The sequence below is a fragment of the Plectropomus leopardus genome, chromosome 15 (assembly GCF_026936395.1).
Source record: "Plectropomus leopardus strain MGB_pleo_1.0 chromosome 15, ASM2693639v1, whole genome shotgun sequence".
NCBI classification, from domain to species: domain Eukaryota; kingdom Metazoa; phylum Chordata; class Actinopteri; order Perciformes; family Serranidae; genus Plectropomus; species Plectropomus leopardus.
In genome coordinates, this window is record NC_142190.1 from 32,173,547 (window position 1) to 32,197,528 (window position 23,982).

The 23,982-nt window shown below is 38.6% G+C and overlaps 1 protein-coding gene across 2 annotated transcripts in view; it reads left to right on the top strand.

The window, feature by feature from the left end:
- The first annotated feature begins 8,457 nt into the window (after positions 1-8,457).
- Positions 8,458-23,982, top strand: part of robo4 (roundabout, axon guidance receptor, homolog 4 (Drosophila)) — a 33,828-nt gene continuing 18,303 nt past the window's right edge. Inside the window, exons 1-3 of one of the 2 annotated variants that reach the window (XM_088088685.1) lie at positions 8,458-8,835; positions 17,452-17,778; positions 22,492-22,649. In XM_088088685.1, the coding sequence (XP_087944811.1) occupies positions 8,631-8,835; positions 17,452-17,778; positions 22,492-22,649 (690 nt within the window). In that variant the 5' untranslated portion in view covers positions 8,458-8,630. Of the gene's footprint in view, positions 8,836-13,545; positions 13,832-17,451; positions 17,779-22,491; positions 22,650-23,982 lie in introns of those variants that run through there. The other variant, XM_042500050.2, reaches the window with a different exon arrangement.

Genomic DNA, 23,982 nt, shown 5'->3' on the forward strand with positions numbered 1-23,982 from the left:
TACCTTCAGTTTTTTTTCCATCGCTGGAAAAAAATATTTGGCTTGTACTTTGAGTTTTTAGTTTGGCCCATGTCCCATATACTAACAGGGAGGAGAGGGCTTTATGTCCTATACTGCAGTCAGACACCAGGGGGCGATCCAGATTGAAAAGCTACACGTTTGGGAGAATTGTCATGTTATCCATCTTTATATACAGTCTATGACATGTCACATGAAACATTTTTTCACATGTTTTGGGACTGCCCTGAAATTATGTTGCAACCAAACTGTCTAATTTGATTCACAAAAAAGTGTGTTGATGTGGCTGGTATCACAGTATTAGAGTATACCAGAGTATTTAATACTGTCATAAATACAGGGGCTCCCTTTTCTATGAAATACATTGTATATAGTGCACAGCATGCACCACCAGAGCTTAGTCTCTGATCTCTACTAGTGGAACAGGCAGCTGAGCTGAAAGACACAGTGACACCTAGTGGTGGAGGGAGAGGTTTCAGGACTGAAAACAGCCAGCAGCCAATTAGCAGAGAGAGTGTGGGGAATAACAGCATGTTTTTTACTTCTATCTCGTTGAATTAAGGATTTATTTCGAGAAAAATTGGACTAGTGGATTAGTGATTGTTGGAATAGTGGACAGATTACTAGCAAAAGGAACCAAGATGGTTTGAGTGATTTTATTTTGTCACTGTCGAGTCTGATTAAAATGTGTTTTATTATGAGTTGATGACATAATTAAGCCATGTCAGTCTACTGTGACCAAGAGAAAGTTGAATGAAAAAGTTGTACTGTTTTATTCTCTGTTTAATAAGGAAAATAGATGTGATAGTCTTACTTTTCTTGGCATTTTGTTGGTTTCTATTGTGTATTTATTAGTCTGAAAAGCTGAAAGTACAGAAGGGAGGTGGATGTGACTGTCATACACGGGTGAAATAAAATCAATATCTGAAAGGATTAAATAGCTTGTGAGAGGCGTCTGAATGAACACAAGAAAGTGATGTTGCAGCAGGTTTTAAAGGGTTAACTTCAACAGAAACTTTCTGCTTCTATCACGTTGACTCATCAACTAAATTCCTGTTTGAGATAATTCAGCTGCAGTTTATGTGTCAAGGTCATGATGCAAAAGATGTTTACATCAATTCCTTGCCGTCTTGAAGTCTGCAAACTCAAGGTCTCTGAATCCCTCAAGTCTGCATCTACAAGATCCCATATTCTCACACACTCTCTCTACCTCACCTTTTGAATCTTTCTCTCTCCCCCATCATCCTGTTCCTCTTTCCTCATTTTAATTTTTGCTACTAACCTCAGTCTCTGGGGAGTGGGAAAATGACAAGAACAAAGCATGTGGGGGTTTGAGGATCATTTGGAGCTGGGAGACGGAGTCTTTGTGGCGCAGCCAGCTGGACATATAAAGAGCTGGGGGCGGGCGAGATTGAGAAAGGGGGGAGCAATGTGAGGGCAAAGAGGTGTGAGCAGAAAGCTTGGGATGCTTGGTTTTCAAACTGCGGAGGGGATGGGGTGCGCTCCTCTCCCCCTCCTCTCCTGCATTCAGACGCACTCAAGCAGAACTCCTGGCTTGCCGTTCACATCCTCGGCCATCTCGGCCTCTGTTTGTGATATGGATACCGTCACCGCCCCACCCACCTCCCACAATGTCCATTAAAGATTTCGGTCAAAGTTGGTGCACTTATCCTCAAAGAATGTGATTCAGTTCATGTTAAATCAAGCAGATGGCAATGTTTGCAATCCTTTCAAAAAGTTTGGTAAATAAAACTCTGATGAGTGCTCCTCGGGGTAAAACTTGAAGCAGTTAATTTCCAATCCTTATATAGGCATGGATTAAATCTGGGTTTATTAGCCAACAAGTGGATGTTTGGCAAACCTGAAGACATCAGGGTTCACTGGCTGGGTATTTCACTACGCTGTGAAAGAGTTGCTGATAGAAGGTGGAAACGAAGCCGGGCCTTGTCACCCGAGCAACAAACTATGCAGCGTTGGGGCCAGGAGTTTTTTCTCAGCGCTGCCTGGTTGTGCTCTATTATAAACTTTGTGTAAAGCTGGGGGATGCTATCATTGCAGCACACACTAGGGGGGCAAAATCCTCAATCTAAGATCCTGGTGTTGCCTTGGCCTTTTACCTCTCTCTCAGGCAGAATTAGCCTAAAGCTCCGGGTCTCGGCTGGACTGTGATGAGAGATTAGAGGTCAGGGCGCTCACCAATGGCCCTCTGCTGCTCGGACATGACGCCCCATTGCGGGCCGGAGCTTGGCCCCGTGGGGGGTTCTATTTTGACAGTGTTGAAGACATGATTGAATATTGGCCGGGCTCAGAAAAGGCAACGGCTACACTGATTAAAGACAATGCTCACAATGGTTAAACATGGGTGGCCGCGGAGATCCAGAACATGCTCAGCTGTTGCACAGGCCCTTAGACTGACCTGCCTCCATCAACAGAGGAACAACAGTGAAATGATTTCAAAATATGATGATGCTCATAAAAAATAGATGGAAATGTTCATAGCTGGGTATCATTATGGAAATATACCAGTACTTAATATCACAATCTGCAACATTAAATTGGAGGTTCAGAGTTAAATCTGTTTTACGCACTTTTCATTCTTCATTTTTAAATAATTTTGGCTGTGTTCATGCAAATGGCATACATTTTGGCAAGATTGTGTTTTTTTTTTTATCGTGGAATTTCCAGCTTAGTTCCTACAATGAATACACTGTGGAAATTTGTTATTTTAAATTTGTTATAAATTGTTACATTCATGCTGTTAAGTTAAAAATGTGCCATTGAAACCCATTCAAAATGAATTTTTGGATCCCATCAAAGCACAAAAACATGCATTGTATTATTTCTGTTTGTCATTCTGGACTTTTGCCTTGGAATTTGTCATTTTTGCTATTTTGCATTTTCTACCTGACGACATCTTTTTTTTTGTTTGGGCTTTTTTTTTGTGTGTGTAGAAAATGTTTGCTTTATCCACTAGGTGCACTGTCACAATCAATGTTGCTGCCAATTATTGACATATCCCAGGCTGTGATTTAAAAAATCTACTTTGCATGTAGTATATTGAAAATACACAGTGGCATCATGACAAACATCTGGCATTTGAAGGGTTAAAATTCTGAAACTTTATGAATATTTAATATTTATGATTAGGACTAATGTTAAAAAAATTAACTCAATGAAAGTAAAAAATCATGTTAATGTATCGTGTTTTTTAAAGCTCTATTTTGAAACATGTTGCATTTTGCACACACAGCTACATGACTGAGTAATATTAAAGCAGGCCCTTTAGGTTTTTAAATACAAAATTTGTTTTATTCACCAGGGAAGCATGTGCACAGGAGGGATCACAGATCAGGAGTGAGGCTGACACACCTGCACTCCATGAGCCTCTCAACAGTTCAGTTGCTGCCACCTTTCTCAGGTTCTAGTGTCCACCTGCTCTGATCCACTTGAGGCTGGTTTCAAAACAGAGTCAGTCCCAACAGACCTCCATATTAAAACGCTCAACTTTACAGCAGAAATAAACATATGTTAACAGATATTTTAACATACTGATCATATAAATTAACATATGACAGATATTTTGTCCTGTCAAACACAATTGTAATTAAAAAAAAAAATCATAATGAATGCTTGCATGAAAGGGATAGTTCAGTTTTTTAAGCAGGGTTGTATGGGTGATTTATCCATAGCCAGTGTGTTATTATTCAAACTAAAGTAAAGAACACCCCAGCTAGCAGGGGATATTCCCATAACACTGGTTAATGTTACAAGTTGTAATAAAACTTTAAAGAAAACATTTTAATCTAGTGTACAAATATTATATGAGAACAGAGGAAGAACATTTTCAAAGCAACATTCAGAAAATGTTTTCAGGATGTTTTTTGAGGCCTGAGTATAGTGTACCTAGTGTGCTTGTGTGAGAATGTTACTTGAAACCAAAAGAAAACCAGCTGCTGAAAACATTCCTAAAACACGGGATTGTACCATTCTCAGAATGTTTTTAGAGCCAAAATTTGCTTGCTGGGACCCCGGCTGGCAGGGAACATTCCCACAACACTGGCTAATGTTTTTAAACAAAAACAAAAACCTTTTAATCTGATATTTGAAATACCTTTTAAGGATGTTTATTATTTTAAAATATGTTCCTGTAAGGCTAAATGTTAAATAGTGAGCAACTTTTAACTGCAATTTTCTGAAGATGTTTTGGTGATGTTAGAGGTGACAGATCATAGAATGTTTTACAAAAACATTATGTTATGTGGGAGAAGAACATTTTCAAAGCAACATTTAGAACATGTTTTCAGTATGTTATTGAAACCTGATATTACACATTTTTTATGAAATGTTCCTGTAACGTAGAAAAAAAAATGATGATGTTTGTAGAGAATGTTACTTTTAGAGAAACATTCTGGGCATTAAAATAAATGTTTCTGCTGAAAACATTATTTAAACCTTGTATTGTACCATTGTCAGAGCGTTTGTAGAACCAAAAATTGCTAGTTGGGATTTCATTCCAGGTAACACAATGCGCTACCTCCTGTGAGTTACTGTGGAATTTGCAGCCACAAGCACCATGTGGGCAGTGAGGACTTAGACCATCAGACTTGAGTAAAGCCAGTTCAAACAGACACATTAATAATACATGTGTGTTAAAACCATTCTGTCTCAGTTTCATGGTCACTGTGGTGGTTTTCACGCTGTCTCTCTCTCACAGCTTAGTGGGACTCTGAGCCATTGTTAATGTTTTTAGTGACACCTGTGCTTTTCTTCCAAAGTAAAATGTGTTAGGGGCGTAAAAAAAGGCCTGTTGTGTCTGCTGGCTCACTCACATTGCTTATAAATACACCTTCACACAGCAGAGCCATCATTATTGTCATTAGTTACACCTTAGCTTTCCCTGCTTTTATGATTTAAATGGCTTGCTCTGTAAAAGCAGACAGGCTGCAGTGAACAATGAATAAGCTCCACTTCACATCATCAGCACCATCACAGGCATTTCCTTTACATGGTGACAATGCATGAAAAACACCTCCCTTTTAATAATGCATTTTTATTAGGCTAGGAAAAAGGAAACGCCTGCACAATTACTCCATGCCACACAAGTTTATTTACTTTTTACTAGTTTTTACCCCAACCCTGCTGTATATTCATACATACAAACAGGTGAGGCTAGAGGTGAGCTGCTGACAGGATTCAAGGGATCCGCACACAGAGAATATCAGTAACCAACACAACCAGAGCATGAGAACAAAAGGAGACAGTGTAGCACTGGTGGGTAACAGACAATCTGGAGGAGAGTGGAGGAATGAGCCGCTCCTTTTATCCTGCAGCAGTGGAGGAGGCTTGATTGCCTGATTAGCAGCAGGTGCGTGATGAACTGAAGGTGTGTGGATAATCAGCGTGCCAAACTCCATGACTCCGCCCAGCTCCAGACAAACTACATACACACACACACACATACACACACACACACACACACACAGAGGAGGAACAGAAAATGGACAGACCAACATGTTCTCATCCTAACTCGTCATATGGTTCCACCTTGTCAGGATCTTCCGCGTCTACTTATGACATTTTAGCTATCCTTGTGTATCAGTTGTTTATGCTCTGGGATTCTGTTAAGGTGAAGTCAACAAATGCACATGATGGGATGGAGCAGCACGGTCCCAATATTCACACAACAGCCCAGACAGTCATGATGTTTGGGGATAGGCAACAAAGACACAAACGGTTAGCATATGATAACAGTGCTGCAGGTTCAGTCAGTTATAAAGTCAGGCCATCCGTGCATGTCGCATGTGGAAGGTGCCTAGCAGCAATCCGTCAGAGTACAATACCAGCACCATTGGTTCCGTCCAACCATGCTCTCATGAGATGCAGTTCATGCACGTTGCATGAGAACATGGAAGGTTGCTTTTGACATCACGCTCGTGCAACATATCTGTGGTTTGCAGAAACATCACAATGCCAACATTGTTGTCTGCAGTATTAGATGTTATGGGGTCATATTTATGGACTTCAAATGAGCCATTTATTATTATCTTATCTTTGTTACAAGCTATGGAAGGGAAAATTAAACTTTCATCAGAGGGTCAAATATTTTTGGCTGGTTGGCGCTGTGGCAACACATTCTTTTCCCCAAGTTGTGACATGTTGCCGCTTTGCATTGGACTTCAGCGTCTACATGTCACGCTCTAGGTATCCTTCTGCATGTGCTGAAATGCTGCTACTGTGATGTCAACACAAGCAGGATTAGGGGAAGGAGGCAAACAGTAAGATGTAGAAAAATCCCCATCACATTCAGATGGGAAGCAAACACTTGTCTCCCGCATGAAAACCTGGGGCTTGTTGGACCTACCCATCGCCCATCCTAAGGGAACCCCCATGCTCCTTAAGTTATGTCTTTACCGGCAATGTTTCAACTTGACACCATTTTATTGCATATCATACAGACATAACAATTTCCAAACGTTCATTTTCTAAAGTGACGTCGCCTGTCTTCAAATCATGCAGGTGCCATCGGGCTGTCTGACAGCATAGTATTACACCAAGACTGCTTCTCTATGGCTGCATTCTCAGCTGAAGCCATCCAGCGGTGTATCATGCGGACGCAAAAGGTGTCCTTTGGCGATGGGATCTTACGCCAATAGGACTGTCCAATTGGTAGTATTTGACAGCTTTGGGATGAAAATGGACTGGAAACAGCCAGCTGGATTTCATCTGCACACTGGCCTGCCTTAACAAGGCAATGTATTAGTATCAATAATAATGGCAGAGTGCAAAATATACTAAAAGTAAATTTGAAGTCAACTCAGAAATTGATGATTTCTTTTGGTTTTAATCATTCCTGTAGTGGAATTCTTTGTTTCCAGATTTTCTTCTACATACAGAAAACATGAGCAGCAGTTTTTGCATGAAGTGAGAGTTAAATATATTGTTGTAAAGAAAGCCTATAATAATATCATTATAAAAGAAAACAACCAAATAATCCCGGTTTGGGGTATACAGGAATGCATTACACAGACAAATGTCTAAATGGCAAACTCTTGACAGTATTTTGTATGGGAGCCCAGTTGTTTTTGTTTACAGGCAGATAAAACACCAACCAAATCAGAAGTGTAATCTGTGCACACTCTGGGAGTCCACTCAAACCAGACAAACTGACTGCGCTGGAAATTAAGGCAGAACATTCTGACAAGGTTGACTGGGTCTGCTTCTTATGAGTGAGCCAAGATGATGTATGAGACTCATACTGTGCAGACAGGCAGCTACAAATTTGCTTGGCTAGTTGACTGGTGGGAGGCTGGGCGGTGAGTGGGGGGGCTAGAGTTGTCACATTAAAGCACTGCAGTGAAAGAAAAAGAAGCCTTTGTACCCATTTTGTCTTTTCTGAGGCTGTCGGATGTCAAAAGAAACATTCTTCTGGTCTGATCATTTACATCCCTGCATGTGAAAACAAAATGAAAACTAAAAATTGCACTTATTGCAGGAGAAAGAAGTTTTTCGTCTTATGGGTTTCATACCTTACTTTGCGCATTTTTAGAAATGTATTGTGAACCCTTTAAAAACTGAGCAAATTGGCTTTGATTTTTCGATTTTTTTTTTTTTGAAAAAAAGAAAAATGTACAATAAATTGCCAAAAATTAGAAGAAAAAAAGACAAAACAAAGACAAAACAACACCATCAAGGAAATAATCTTTAAAAGGGGTTTAAAAATAATAACAATTATGTAAAATAATAATTTTAAATATGTAATAGTGATAATTTTAAATACAGCTTTTCCCTAGCTTTTTTCCTTAGCTCTTTCTAAAAAGAATTAATTTTCTACATCTAATAATTTCTTGCAATTTAAGGAACATTTTTTGCAGAGTTGCTCATTGCCTTTTTTTCCATATTTTTGTCAGAAGTTGTATCAATGTGCTCAGGGTTCAAAAGTTAAAATTCCTGTGAAAGCTGTAGCTCCAGGTTTAAAGGGTTAACTTTAGGTGAAATACTAATCTTTACACACAATTAAAGCAGAAATTTAATAACTTTACTCCAGCAATGGTCTACATAATGAAAAAGTGTTGTGCTGCATTCGATCAGTCACATGTTGGACATTTGATTAATGGAAGTGATGTGAGTGGAGAAAACAGGCCTCTCTGTGTTACCTCCCCCTTATTTCAACCTCCTCCTCCCCGAGACTGAGCCTTGTTTTCTGCCCCCCCAATCCCATGCAGAATGAATGGCACAGATGTTGTTAGACAAGACAGTACCCCTTAGTCCCCTTTCCCTCACTACTCGCTCAGCATGAGGTCTGAAACTTGTTTTTTGATCATTGTCCCCCCCCCCCAAGTTCTCCCTCGGCGGGGGGAAAAAAGGACCCAAAGAGGAGGGAGCTGGGGAGAGCAGCCAAATTAGAGAGGGAGGGATGAGGAGCACACAGCCATGCTTAAGGAATATGAAGAAAACATCCTGTTTAACTATCTCCAAACAACAAGTGGTGCATAGGACAGGTCACATGTTATATGCTGTGTGAAGTGCCACAGTAGTGAGCAGTCAGGATATGGATGCTACAGTGGAGCTGCAATAAGAATTTGGGTCTTGCATCCAGGAAGTGTTGACTGAAGATGCGGGTCACTGCGTGGCTGCTCTGGGTGTCCTGGTTCTACACCTGGACTGAGTACTCGCAGAGGTGCGTGTGCCAGGATATCTGTCCAACAGAGTCAGACAGAGAAGTGGACAGGAGGTCAAAGAGTCGCTTCAAGGAGCACGTTCGTCACAGCGCCGGACACACACACGCGCCACACAGGAGCAGGCCACACCGCAAGAAAGGTGAGCACTTAACTCAAACAACTTTCAACCAGAGGAACACAGAACTGATCCTGCATCATCCTGCGCACGATGTGATGTGTTCAAATGCAACGACTGTGCATGTAGGGGTAAACATTATCGATGTAATTATATTCAATAAATTACATCAGAATTAATTATATATTAATACAATAATTATTTTAAAATAATACAATAATATTACAATTAAATAAAACTGAAAGTGTCTCACTAAAATCAGCTGGTAATTTGAGTATTTTGAACATGTAGGAAATGATTTTAGAATAACTTCATAATTTTCTAATGCCCCACTGATGCTACTGAAGTATGTGTAAAAAATAAAATAATAATTTCAAACTTGACTAATGAAACAAACAAAAAATGATATAGAAAAAAGTAAATTTTTACAAACTGAGCTACCACATTGGATCAAAGTGACAAATCACAATAATGACCATAAAAATTACACCAAAAATAGAAAATATCATCATCACACACACACACACACTAACACACACACACACACACACACACACACACACACACACACACACACAAATAGATTAAAACAAAATAATAATTCACCAAAAAGGTTTTTACAAATAAATGTGTGATGTGATTTATGTTGGGTAGACCCCAGACAGGTCAGAATCTCAAACAAACTTAAAAGTTACAGATCAGGTTTGAGATTTGAGAAGTGTAGTATTATATGACATGTATTACAGATATAGAACACATTGTATGAACATGTATTGTACTGAACTACATGAAAATGAAAACAATCACTTTAAAGTCGTGTTTACAAGCAATTATTATATACTTAGAAAACTTTATGAGATTACGTCATTAAACGGTCTCTGAGGAAATAGTCAAATAAAAATTAGTGTGTTAAAGATTTCACAGATGTATATATGTTTAAGTGTCCTCATTGTTGTTATTGTTATTATTTATTTATTTATTTTTACACACAAAACTAACACCACAACAACACAACACTAATTTGCTCACTTCTAAAAGTTTAATTGCAAAAGACCAGTGGTGGAATGTAACTATGTATGGTTACTCAGGCACTGTATTGAAGTATACTTTTGAGGTACTTGTACTTTATTTAAGTCTACTCTTTTCATGCCACTTTATCCTTTTGATCCACCACATTTCAGAGGCAAATACTATACTTTTTACTTTAACATTTATCTGATAGCTTGACTTAATAGTTGCTTTAACGATTTTCTTTTTTGCATTGAAATTATAGAGGAGTTTTATAAAACATAATGTTTTCTTATAATTATATTACCAAATAGTTTATGCAATTACAACTTAAATGTTTAGTTGATCAATCTGTTTGAAAATTGACAGAAATTTATTTTTTAAAACTTTTTTGAACTTAGGTCTTTCTCTATTTATGTATTGATCTATCTATTGAGCTATTTATTTATGAATTCATGTACTTATTTATTTATATATTTATCAGTTCATTTATGTATTCATATTTCCATGTATATGTATTTATTTATTTCAGATTACATTGGGTACTTTAACATTTATTACATTAAGTACAATTTCCTGATTAAACTTATTTACTTTTACTTTTCAGTGTAGGACTTTTACTTGTAACAGAGGCATTTCACAGAGTGATCTTTGTACTTTTACTTCAGTAAAGGAATTGCATATATCTGTGTATATTCTGTAAGAAAGTCAAAGTATTTCATCTAAAGTTGTATTCTTCAGAGGTTATTCATGCAAATTCATTAGAGTTTGGAAAACTGAATCAAGATTAAATTAAATTACATTGTTTCTGAGAGAAACACATTAAAGATAAATTGTTGCCTTCATGACCAGTCTTGGATTCTCTCAGGTAGGTTGAGTCACTAAGAAAAAAGCCTGCATGTGTAACAACACAGAATACATTTTTGTTTTAACTTGCCCAAAGCTGTCATTCATGCTGACAGCGATTGTTTATTCCTTTACAAAACACACTTAAATTACACTCAGAGTTTACTATGAAGTCACTTTTTATCACATTCCTCACCAGAGCTGACACTTTCTTTCTTTTTCTTACTCCATCCCGCCCTCTATGCCCATTCCAATACTTCTCCTGACCTTTGGGCTGCGGGCTGAAAGAGGTTCCTTCCCTCGGCACATCTCAGCCCAGCACCATTCCCATGGGCTGTGTTTAGCTGGGACTCATCCTTCATCCTCTCTAAAGCTTTTGTTGCAGACTGAAAGCTGGCCGATGCCGGGGCCATCAAGCCCAAGTTGTTGGATCAATATAAACATCCATCACTTAGCCCAGGCCTTTCTGAGCCTCACAATGAACAGCTCACTAAACAATACTTCATTTATGTGAGCCATTCGGAGGAATGAACTAGTGGTAGTTCACTTATTTCTGGGTCGCCTTGCTCTGCCATGATGGAACTTGGAAACTAATGCAGCACCTAGAGTGTCTTTTATCCTTTCAGAATTTACATTTCAGCTAAATTATATTTTTTATACTTTACACCATCAGATTTCCTTTGTGCATTTTTTTTAGTATACTGACACAAACTTACCCCACCTGGGTCACACTTTCTATGAAGCCCATGTCTATAATGCATTAAAACACATTATGAACATGCTTATAATGCATTATAATGCCTTTGTAGTGCTCTATAATTATAGTTATAAGCACATATGGTTATTTTTAATGCTTTATAAAAAAAATAACAATAATAAATCGTTACGATGCCAATGTCTATAATGAGTTATGAACTAACTTATGATGTTTTATAGTGTGCATATAGTTATAAGCATTTATAAATTCATTTATAGTTCAGAATGCTTTGTAACTTACCACACAGTGGGAATTGCACAACAAAGCTGTTCAGAGTGATTGAATTGTTGAATGGAGTACTGGTTAGGATGAAACAACAGATATGCCATTCATGGCCATCTGATTCATGACATAAGAAAGTACAACATACATGAGTGTTACTGATAAATAGTTACGAGCATATTTATAAATGCTTATAACTATATGCAGACTATAACACATTATAAGCATGTGCATAACTCATTATAGACATTGGCATCACAATGAGTTATTTTTGTAAAGCATTATAGATAACCATGGGCGCTGATAACTGTGATTATACAGCACTATAAAGACATTATAATACATTCTAAGTATGTTCATAATGCATTTTAATGCATTATAGACATGGGCTTCATAGAAAGTGTTACCAAAACATGCTTTAGATAGCATGGAATGTATGGAATTTGTACACAAAGTCAATATTTTTAAATACAAAGGTCAAGTAAAATTATTTCCAATTCAGTGTGATTTCAGAAACCAAAACAAACTGCTTACTTCCAGTTGAAATACTTTGTGGACTCATTGCATGAGTGAGAGATACATAATTTCCTTCTATTGTTTAGAGACATGGGAGACTCTGAACTTCCTGTTTCCTAGTAGTGTTGACTGAGCTGTTGCCACAAACTGTTTAAAACAAACTCAAAGAAAATCAGCCAAGACGGGACAGTGGCTGGTGTTTAGACAGTAAAAATGGATATATAGTATCCACCACAGCAAACTGAATTTAATTTGTTTGCTGTGAAATACAAAGAACACAGTATTTGTGTCACACTCAGACTCTCCTGAGGGATTTCAGGGTAGGAAGTTTGTGTTTGGCTGAACACCTGTTCAGGAATCAGAGGAGTTTACCGTGGTTGAAATATATATATATATATATAATATATATATATATATAATATATATATAAGAATATATATAAGAATATCGTCAATAATTTTTCAGTTTGACAGAGTTGTTGTGTTGTGTTTTAAGCAACACAATCAATACAATTTCAGTTAACTGTTTGACAGCACACTGGTTTCATTTCTTTCAAAAATATGCATAGGCAAAGTGCAACTTTTCTAATAACAAGAAATGGCCCAAAAATTTGCACAAAAAAAGTTATAAGAAAACAAAGTATAAAAAAAGGAAATGATCTAAAAAGTTCTGGAAAAAAAGCATTATTTATTTTAAATATTTTATCTTTTTTCTTTCTTTTTTCTTTTTTTTTTTTTTTTCATAATTTTAAACATAAAAAATGTTAAAATTGTATATATAGTTTTTGGGACGTTTTCTTCCTTTTTTTGATAATAATTTTATGATAATCCTCCACTCTTTTTACAAAACTAATTTTTAATTGTCAACTAACACTTATTTTTCACAGCTATGGAACATTTCTTGCCAAGAGATTATTATTTACCCCTGAAAGAAATCAAACCAATTTGCTCAGGTTTCAATGGGTCATATAGGTTGTGAAAGGCATCTGATCACAGCACAAGAAATCTTCTGTGGAGTCTGGTTTTAATGGGTTAAAGTAAGAAATGATGATCTGTGCAGTGTGCCAAACCATTTTAAATACTAAAAGGACTATAAGGATTACACACACTGGTGTAATGGTGACCAATGAGGTAGGTATACTACCACTTCACCAAGCAGTACCAGTACTACTCCTATATATTTTAATGGATTTTTGGCTGATAGGTGAGTATCCTGTAAAGAGCAAAAAAAAGTAGTAGTAGTAGTAGTAGCTTATGCCTTTCACTACATAACTGATAATAGGATCTATAATGTAAAATAAGAGTTGAAAGAGAAATGCACGTGTCCTCAAGTTTTATTTTGAAAAGCTATCTGACAGGAAGCTGAGGTCGCTGCGTTACCTTGAAGTCGCCGGTCACTCAGAGCGCGAGATGAAGTTTGGGCTGATCTTCTTAATGGGACTTTTCAAGCTAAGTTGGACGTTAAATTGAAAATGTCGTAGTTAGAAAGAGAAGAGGGGACACAGTGTCACAGTGATGAAAGCTGGACCTTCAGTGAGGCTGTAAAAGTTACAGTTAGACCACAAACCGTTTTTTTATCATCTGCTTCGGAGAGGATCTCTGTGACTGTTAATGATGAGCAGGAGTGTTTTCATGGGCTTTGTGGCATCTGTGTTTGGACTTCTCTTGTCAGGTAAGTGAAATAATCATGGCTTAACTCCACATTCTGGGATAGATAACCTACATTGTACCAGTCTTGACTGTCGTGCTGAGAGTGAGTTCGTTTTAAAGACATCAAACATGACTTGTTGATTTTTACTTCTGTCAAGTTCTGTATCTTGCTGATGGTTTATTTATCATATACTGGGCTGTAATACTCAGGCCTATATGATATTACTAGGGCCTTTTTAAAAGTTACGATTAATCACAGAATTTCTAGTTAATGGCGATTAATTTCATTTTTTAATCCCACGTTTTCAATTCCATTATTTTGCATTTCAAAACAGTTCTTAAGTCCATACTGACAAGGTGAAGCTATTTTTTCCATATTGTCTTGATTAGGAATTAAATGACAGCAAAAAACTGCATGGGACATTGATAAAGTGGGCATATCTGAAAGGGGAGACTCATGGGTACCAACAGAACACTGTTTTATTAAGACATCTTTAGGTAAAGGACCCTTGTAAAATGACCATGCCATTTTTGCCATCGCCAAATTTTAGCCTAATTTTAGAGCATTATTCTGTGTCATTACTGAGATGCTAGGTCTTCTAGTTTCATTTAATACCAGTATCATCACTCTAGCTTTATAACTCAACCTGGTCTTAGAGATGGGAATGCCAACTGGCGATTAACGCAATCTTTAAAAATCAGTGCATTAATTATGGACCTCAATCACAGCATAATAAATATGTCAAAGCTGACAGCCCTAGATATTACACATTGCTATTGCTGCTGTCAGGTAATAATCATTAGAGGCAGGAATCACCAGAGGCCTGATGATACGATATAATCACAATACATAATAGGGATGCACAATATTAGATTTGTGCTGATATCCAATATGCCGATATATATATATATATATATATATATATATATATATATATATATATATATATATAACTCATTTGGCTGACAAGTGGTGCCGATATCAATATATCCACTTTTTTCACCTAATTTTATTGATCATCAAGTCTGCATTTGAATTAACACCATATTATGTATATTTATATACATATAATTTTGGCCCTCCAGTAGATGGAGTCATGAATTACAATGCTACAGTGCACTAAGCCCTGTTTAGACACACTGTTTTGGCTGCATCTTCCTCTGACTCTCTGCTCAGTGACAGTGGGGTTAAACAGGCTATTGTTAGCTGTAATCTGAAGGTATTTCCGGCTATAGTGAATGAATGAAAAGCTCAACATTACAACCCTTTTGTTAATTGTCCTTGCCCATATCAACCAGCCAAAGATATCTGGCTAGATTAGGATTATATTAAGTGAAAGTGTGAAATAGAAATGCCGTTCTCAGATTATTCTTAGTGTTTGCAGCGATAAAGCGTCTCCAGACTTTTAATGTTTTTTGGAATCTTTTTGGAGCCCTTTTATTTCAGCAACGTGTGTATGAGGCAGGAAGCAGCATCTGTGAGGGTTCAACTCCCAAATCCCTTTAGCCTCAGGGGCATTTATGACATTAAGTGACTGCAGCCTCATTTTTTCAAGGTTTTCTTTTTGTTTGCAAACCAATCAAAATGGTGAGGTTCCAGCAGAGTGTCTTTTGTTCTGTTGCGGATATGCTGCTGATGGGGGGAGTTCCAGGCAGCTTTTGTTAGGGCTGATGTTCCTGAGACCCTCAAGTTTCCTCTCCTGTCAGGAAGCTGATCACAGTCTCCCGGTTTCCTCCAATGTGGTCATCCAACTTCATGGGAAGTTCAAACAATGGCATTCCTCTGCTGCGGGCTGCAAATAGACATTGTTTGTTAGTAGTGAGGCTTAAACCTGTTTGTTGTGGGCGTTCTGTTTCCAGTTGAATCAGCTCAGAGATGCATGGTGTTAAACTCTGCTGGTAAGGTGTGGCTCTTCTATGCAGGAAAAAATAATACTCATTACATACATTTACATTTTGCACTCAGAAGAACACAGAAGAATAAACTCAAATAGAAAAAGTTATTCACCTAAATCACCCTTCAGTATGTTGATTTGACTGATTTGTTTGATTGTATCAAAGCCAGTGCTGATACCCCAATTGAACACGTGTTTGCCAGTTATTCACCTGGTGTTACACTGAATTCATGAAGAAAATATTGCTTGTCTTGTATGCCTCAGGTGAACAGAGTCCTAAACTGAGAAAAAGTCTTGATGAATTTAAGTCATAGGCAACCACATTTAACAGCAGTAAAAAACAGCCTTTTCCATGGAACTGAGGAGAAAGAAACCACCTGCTCTATGCTCTCTGCTCTCTTTAAAGCCAGACTCCATTGACAAAAACAGTAAATTACCTCAATGTTTGAATACACCAAAGTTGCATAATAACACAAACAAACTACAAATCAGGGCAGTGGTAGACCAGCAGCCCCTGTGTTCAGCGAGGCAAAATGACTGTTTTTGTCAATGAAGTCTGGCTTTGAAGAGAGCAAAGATAAGTTTGACTTTCTGTTAAAGCCCCTGGGAACCCAGATCACCAAAAACTTTCTCAATATGCAATTTATTGTCATACATGGATAATAAAAAGCACTGAACATGATCAGACATCAGCCTCAATCCAAATGTGAAATATTGTAATTTTAGTTTTTTCACAGTTTCCTGAAGCTGGGTTGATTTGGGCATGTTTATCCCAGATCCATATCACATAATATGGCTAAAGACAATCAAAAATTCAAAGCCAGGAGTCAGTTAATACTAATTTAACAAAGTGAAATCCCTCAACACTCTTTTCAGTAATTCAGAAACACTCATTCTGAGTGCCAGAGCGCACTCCAGCATAAACTAGACCGTGGGTAAATTCGGAGCGCGACATATTGGATTTTCTTGTGGAGACGAGAGACAGTTGACAAAGGATCTGCCATTCCCACACAGTCCAGAGAAATGCTGTTATTCTCAAAATGAGCAGTTTTCAACCCGCTTTTCTAATAGTTTGGAACATTTCTTTACACTCTCTCTCTCATGAGACACTTACCTTTAATATAATATTTGCATTCTTACTATTTCAAGCCACGTTTCCTGAGGCTTTAAGTTCCCCGTCAGTGGTGTGGTCTATTTTGGGAAGTACGACTGAATGGATGAGACTTGGATTTTTCTGCATGAGTTGTTTTATATTTTGTAAACATATGTTTTGATATAGTTTTGCTGTCATTAAACATGGACCTCTATGACTTCATTTCATCAAGAATTTTCTCAGTTTTTGGAATTCTTTGTTCACATGAGTTATGCTAGAAATCATTTTCTTAACAAATTCAATCTAACACAGGGTGAGTTCTTGATATACGTAACCCAAAAATAAAAATGATCAGAATGGGTTTCAGGGAGTGAGATATCAATTTAAAATTCAAACACATAGAAAAACTGTTGTCACATTGGCATTTGGTATCAGCAAATCCTTTCTGATATTTATAACAAAATAAGTATCAGGAGCGAAAAAGTTGCAATGCACTTATGGGCTTAGTGCACTCACATTTCTGTCATAATAAAATAACCAGTTTGTCTTTTCTTCAGGGCAAGGATTAAACAAAACTGCGACATGCAGTTTTTACCACTCTGCTACACTTGGATGCTCTTTACAGTCTCTACAAAATCTCTATGTCGCCTTCAGGTTCCAGAGTTCATGCACAGGAGACGCCGCCCCGCATCGTCCACCAGCCCTCTGACGTAGTGGTGAAGGTTGGGAATCCCGCCTCGCTCTCCTGCCGGGCGGATGGCAACCCGAAGCCGACCATAGAGTGGCTGCAGAACGGGCAGCCTCTGGATATGACAAACGGAGATGAATACATGCAGCCCTTGGCTTTGTCAGAGGGGAGCCTCTTCTTCCTGAGCGTGGGAGGAGGCAGGCGAAGTCAGTCGCATGAGGGCGTGTACACCTGCGTGGCCACGAACAGTGCAGGAAAGGCCACCAGTCGTAACGCTTCCCTGTACATTGCAGGTAAGTCTGATGTGTCATGTCAATATAAAATAATACAAACATATCAACCAAAACCAACAAAAGCAATAAAACTGAAGCACAACTTTTCTACGATAGAGAAGCATTCATCGACATCAATGTTATTCACTTCATCTGTCAGTGGTTTTAATGTTTTGGCTGATCAGTGTATATCATCTGCATAGTGTAGTGACATACATTTCCAAACCATTACTGTAACTCGAACATTAGAAGATTTTTTAAAAGAAGTATTTCACTGCTAGAAAGACGATCTTTTCATAAAACTCAGCTGTCTCTGCAGCAGAAAGACCCAAATACTTTTGAAACTGATGACCAGAGAAAACAGAGGAAAAGGGCTTAGGCATTCACTTTGCAGAAGGCACCATACCAGACCAATAAACAGTCCGGCCAGAGGGTGATATAATGCAAACTCACCTGTTCAAGACTATGGAGGCTGGTAACTAACAACCTCAGTAAGCAGAGACAGATTTGAGGTCTATTTGATTTTAATCAAACAGACCTCAAATCCATCTTACCTAAATTCCACCAGGATGTCCAGATCCCCACCAGAGGAAGAAACATCCTGGACCATGTGTACATAAATGTTCTTGACAGCTACAAAGCCCTCCCACGACCTCACTTTGGCCTATCAGATCATATTTCTCTGCTCCTTCTGCTGACATATTGTCAGCTGATAACAAGGTTCAAACCAACAAACTGTTAAAATGTGGACAGATGAAGCCACAGCAGCTCCACAGGACTGTTTTGAGTACACAGATGTTTAAAGATGCTGCCACTCAACATAACAAGATCAGTCTTGAGGAATATGCATCTTCTGTGACATCAAACATCAGCAAATGTGCTGATGATGTGGTGATCACAAAGACAGTAAGTTCCCCAACCAGAAAGCCTAAATGAATGGGGAGGTGAAGGCTATTCTCCGAGCTAAAAAAGCTGCCTCTCAGTTTGGGGACAAGGAGGCATACATCATCACCAAAGCACGACTGAGAGCTGGCATCAAGGAGGCTGAGAGGAGACATCAGCAGAGACTGGAGAGAGACCTCAACAGCAACAGCACTACAGATATGTGGCAGGCTGTTCAAAATGTCACAGGCTACAAAAGCAGGAGCGCCCTGCGTCATATGTGAGACCAGGCTGCCAGACGAGCTGAACACATTTTACACTCGCATTGACCTCCACAATAAGGACTCAGCTGTGAAGTCTACTCTGCCTCCAGAGGACCGGCCACCCTCAGTGACCACAGCAGATGTGAGCAAACTCCTGCTGAGACTCAATATAAACAAGTCCACAGGCCCAGACAACATCCCAGGACGTGCAGATCAGCTTATTAATGTTATAACTGACATTTTTAACACCTCACTCTCACAAGAGACTGTTCCCTCCTGCCTCAGGACAGCCATCATTGTTCCTGTTCCCAAAAATTCTGCTGTGTCTAGTCTTAATGACTACTGCCCTGTGGCTCTTACCCCCACCCTGATGAAGAGCTTTGAGAAACTGGTTCTCTAGCACATCAAAGACAACATCCCTGCCAGCCTGGACCCTCACCAGTACGCTTTCAGAACCAACAGATCCACAGAGGATGCCATATCTACTGCTCTTCACTCAGGCTTCACTCACCTGGAGAATAAGAACAGCTACATCAGGATGCTGTTTGTTGACTTCAGCTCAGCATTCAACACAATCTCTCCCATGAAGCTGATTGGAAAACTTCACACTCTGGGCTTCAGTACAACACTCTGTAACTGGATACTGGACATCAGAGAGTTCTGATTGGTGGTCAAACCTCCTCTACCTTTGTGCTCAACACCGGAGACCCCCAGGGCTGTGTGCTCAGCCCCCTCCTGTTCACATTGTACACCCATGACTGCACTCCCAGACATCAGGAGAACTCTATTGTGAAGTATGCAGATGACACCACCATCATCGGCCGTGTTACAAACAACGAGTTCATGAATCAATGAATGTTCATACCGAGAGGAAATCAACAATCTTGCAGAGTGGTGCACAGAGAACAACCTACTGCTCAATGTCAGTAAAACCAAGGAGCTGATTGTTGATTTTAGAAAGAAGGAGGCAAAGACACACACCCCTGTCTACATCAGCGGAGGTGCCCAGAACATCACTGGTTCCCATCTACAGAGCATCAGTGACCTCGGTGAAGTGAGGTGTCTGCACAGAGCCCAAAGGATACTGAGAGACAGCAGCCACCCCAGCCACAGTCTGTTCACCCTGCTGCCATCTGGAAAAAGATAGACAAGTATCCGCAGAGCAGCTTCTTTCCCCAGGCTGTGATACGACTCAATCCTCCTTTGATGCCAAAAGATGGAGCAGGATTTAGGATCACCTTAAAATTTCTTTTCTTCTTAAAGAAGAAATGACAATAAAGTTACCTTGTACCTTGTACTAAAAACAATCTAAAACATTTGCGGTAAGAAACAGGCAGCGCAGTAATTCAGAGTTTTACGTCCCTTAAATCTTGCTCTTATTATTAAAGTAACTGCATATCCTGTGTATGGTCAGTAAAGGTTTGGCCTTTTCCAATGCCAAAAATATCATTGTTCTTAGACCATGTGAGCAAGTAGCAAAGGAAACAAATATAGTGTGTGCTTTTACAGGCATGATCACCTGCATCTCTGTCCTCTTACTCTTACACACACAGGAAAGTTGAATTGTTAATCCCTTTTAGAGGAGAGTGATGGGGAGATGACGGCATAGCTAACACACACACAGACACACACACGTGCTCATGCAGATGGCTGATGAAGAGGTATGTGGTGACAGGAGGGGGGCAGAGGTCCAATGTCAATGTTTGTCTGACAGGAGGGGGTCAAACAGTGTGCTAATTGACTGCAGACCCTCACTGTTTACTTCTCTGGATCCCAGTGAGGCTGCCGACATGCAGCAGCTGTTTGTCTTGGACTATTTACAGGACACTGAAAACTGCGGACAAAAAGACAGAGTTAAAGTTAAAAGAAAGCTTTGTTTAAGTCCATTGACTTTGGCACGGACAGAGACATTAACAGCATCAAAGAGTCGCTGATTGTGTATGAAAACATCTTTCAAATGTCTGTCTTCTCATCAGTATTTTATGTTCCACTGCAGGTTAATTGTACTGTAAGTAGTGTTTGCTGTTGTCACCAGTTTGCTTTTGTAGGCGTTAGTCCCTTTAATAACTGCTGAAAGGTTGTATTATTGCATGTTTTTGTAGCTGCTATTGACTAATGCCTCTAAATCACAGTGACATTTGGTCAGAGACGGGACGACTGATTCTGCTGCATGCATGTCTACTAGTGTATTGTCAGTAGTATGCACAGTACTAATGAAAAAGTACAGTTTTATGTTTTGACGTCACATTAAAGGCCCTGGCAGTTTTCACTCAGGACGTTTGCGCCAGTGTTTTTGGATGACTTTTATGGGATTGTGGAGATGGATAAATTGTATGTTGAATAAAGAGACACAGCAGCAACTATCCACTATGACCTCATACACAGTCCTCAAACTGTTCTGACTGTGTATGAGGTCATAGTTTGACGCCAATGTCACCCCTGTGTTCGGCAAACATTGACCAAAGTTCCTCAAAGTTCTCACTTCACCTTTTTTTTAAAAAAAATTAGACTTTTTATTGATGCTTTTACGTAAAAAGTATCAATCTTCAGTGGTTTTTTATCTAAAAAAAGCCCTTCTGTTTTCATTCCTTGAGGGTCATTGTAACCAGGATAATGATAATTCTGTTATATCATGATATCAAGCAGGTTTCCATTAACCCTCAAAATGTGCAAATTGAAATTGGGAAGATAAAATATGCTTAATGGAAATGCATCAATTTTGAAAAAACTCTTATTTACAGTAGAAAAGTTTTTCCAATTGCATAGGGTTGTATTTAAGGCAGTTCAAAAAAGCCATATTTCGCAAAACTGCATTGGAAACACTTTTTTTTACTTTTATAGGTCACATGATGCTATGGCTATGTGCTTGTCAGTAGGAACTGGCTCCCTCATGATGCAGCAGGAGCTGCAAGATGTGTTATTACATCACATAACTCTTCAAAAGTTGAGCGGATCATCCAGAAGTTTTGAATCCATAATTCCTCTGAAATCATGGACTATCACCTCCCTGAAATCCCTTATATAATCCCTTATATCACTCTCACATATAAGGGGCTTGCCTTTCCATTATCGCTTCATAACACACCTTCATGGCCTTGGATTGTAGATAACGACGGCTAGTGTGGTGGCTGCGATAGAAATAACCTGCTAATGTTTTGAACATTAATCGCCATGCTTCTCGGAGAGTTATCGCCAGAGGAGAAGTTGCAGAACATCACTCAATGGAAACACAGTCATCTCGCAATTGTTTTTTATCGACATCTTGAAAAATGTTGTTTTGCATAAATCTGTAATGGAAACCCACCCTCTGTCTGAAAAGGTTATCGTGCCGTGAAAATCTCCTATCGCTGCAACTATAGGGCTTAAAAACCCCACTGCTCTTTATGTAGACATAATGATAATAACTACACCTACAAAATCAGCTATTTTTTTATTTAGTTATGATCTGATATGCAGAAAAGTATTGAAATGGTAATTCCCGTTGTCACAAACAGCTTGCACATTAGAGGATGGTGACACCGTAGGAATTTGAATAACATTCAGTTCTTGCATATGTCTGTGTGCATTAACCCTGACTTTGTTGTTGCAGTGTTGAAGGAGGAGTTCAGTGTGCAGCCCAGTGATGTGGAGGTGGCAGAGGGGGAGGTGGCTGTCCTAAACTGCAGCCCCCCAGTGGGACACCCAGAACCTAATGTCATGTGGAAGAAGAATGGCTGGCCCATCAACAGCTCGGATCACCACTACACTGTAAGCTCTTTGCCTCATTGTGACTTTGATGGCAGGTTAACATGTTGATCTCGTGTCTGAATAAGCACACAAGACACTTTTAGGGAAGACATCAGTGTTACCAGATTATAAACAGTGACATTTCCAACACTGCACAAGTCTGAACTGAGTTTGCCAGATTAATGTAAAGGTTGCAGCAGGAGGTAAAAAAGCGGTGTTTTCCGTGAACGCCAGCAGTCAGCTGAACGGCTGCACGTTAAAATATACAGCTGACTACTTTCTGATGTTTCAAGTCATCTCATTTTTACTTTTTAGATGAATATGGAAAATGGACTGAAGATTTTAGTCATTGAACGTCTTGATTGGAGGTTAACATTACTGTCAGCCAACACTGTACCCCCCAAATGTCCTGTGTCAGCCATATCACCGGAGAGACCCTGATATTTAATGCAAAACTGCTTTACTTAGTGAGTTTATTTTTCTTTTTAACCCTTTGAAACCTGGAGCAACATAATTTTTCTTGTGCTGCTTTTCAGACGACATTTTCAAGTATTTAAACCTTGGAACCCTTAACAATTGGGTTTGACTTGTTCTTTAATAAACGTGAAAAAGGCAGTGAGCAGCTTAACACTAAATGTTTCACAAATTGCAAAGAATGATTGGATTTACAAAAATTACATCAAAAAGCTAGGGAAACATGTTTAGGGAAAAAAGAGAACAGCTAGGGAAAAAGTATGATTATAATAATCATAATTACATATTTTACAAAATATTTAACATTATGTTACAAAATTGGTATAATTTCCCAGGTCATTTCTTTTTTTTAATTTTTTTTACTTTTTTATGTTTTTATTTTTTTATTTAATTAAAATTTTTTAAAACTAATTTTCTTGTACTTTCACTAAATTCTTGCTAATTTTGACTTTCATTGCTCATTGCCTTCTTCACGTGTTTTTAAAAGAAATTAAATAGTTAATTATCGGGTCCTATTAGAGGAGGAGGAGGTGACCTCTGCAGATATTTCAGCTCCCAGTAACCTCCTGAACAACAAATACTGAGGGAATTCTAACCTAAAAATAAAATAGCAATGGTGGATGTTTAAAAAATCAAAACAACAACTGCCATGATCCAATGCTACTTCACAGTGTCATCAAAATCCGTTTTAGGTTATTTTTTTGACTGACAGACCTCAAGAGGCAGAAAATTACATATTGTGGTTTGAAGCCGCCCAAATCACTAAAGCTCATGTATTTTTATTTCATCAGTCATGCTCTTAGACAACATGTCCTTCTGCTTGTGAGATTATAATGACTGTAAATTCCTCATTCTTCTGAAACGAGGTAAGGCACTGCAA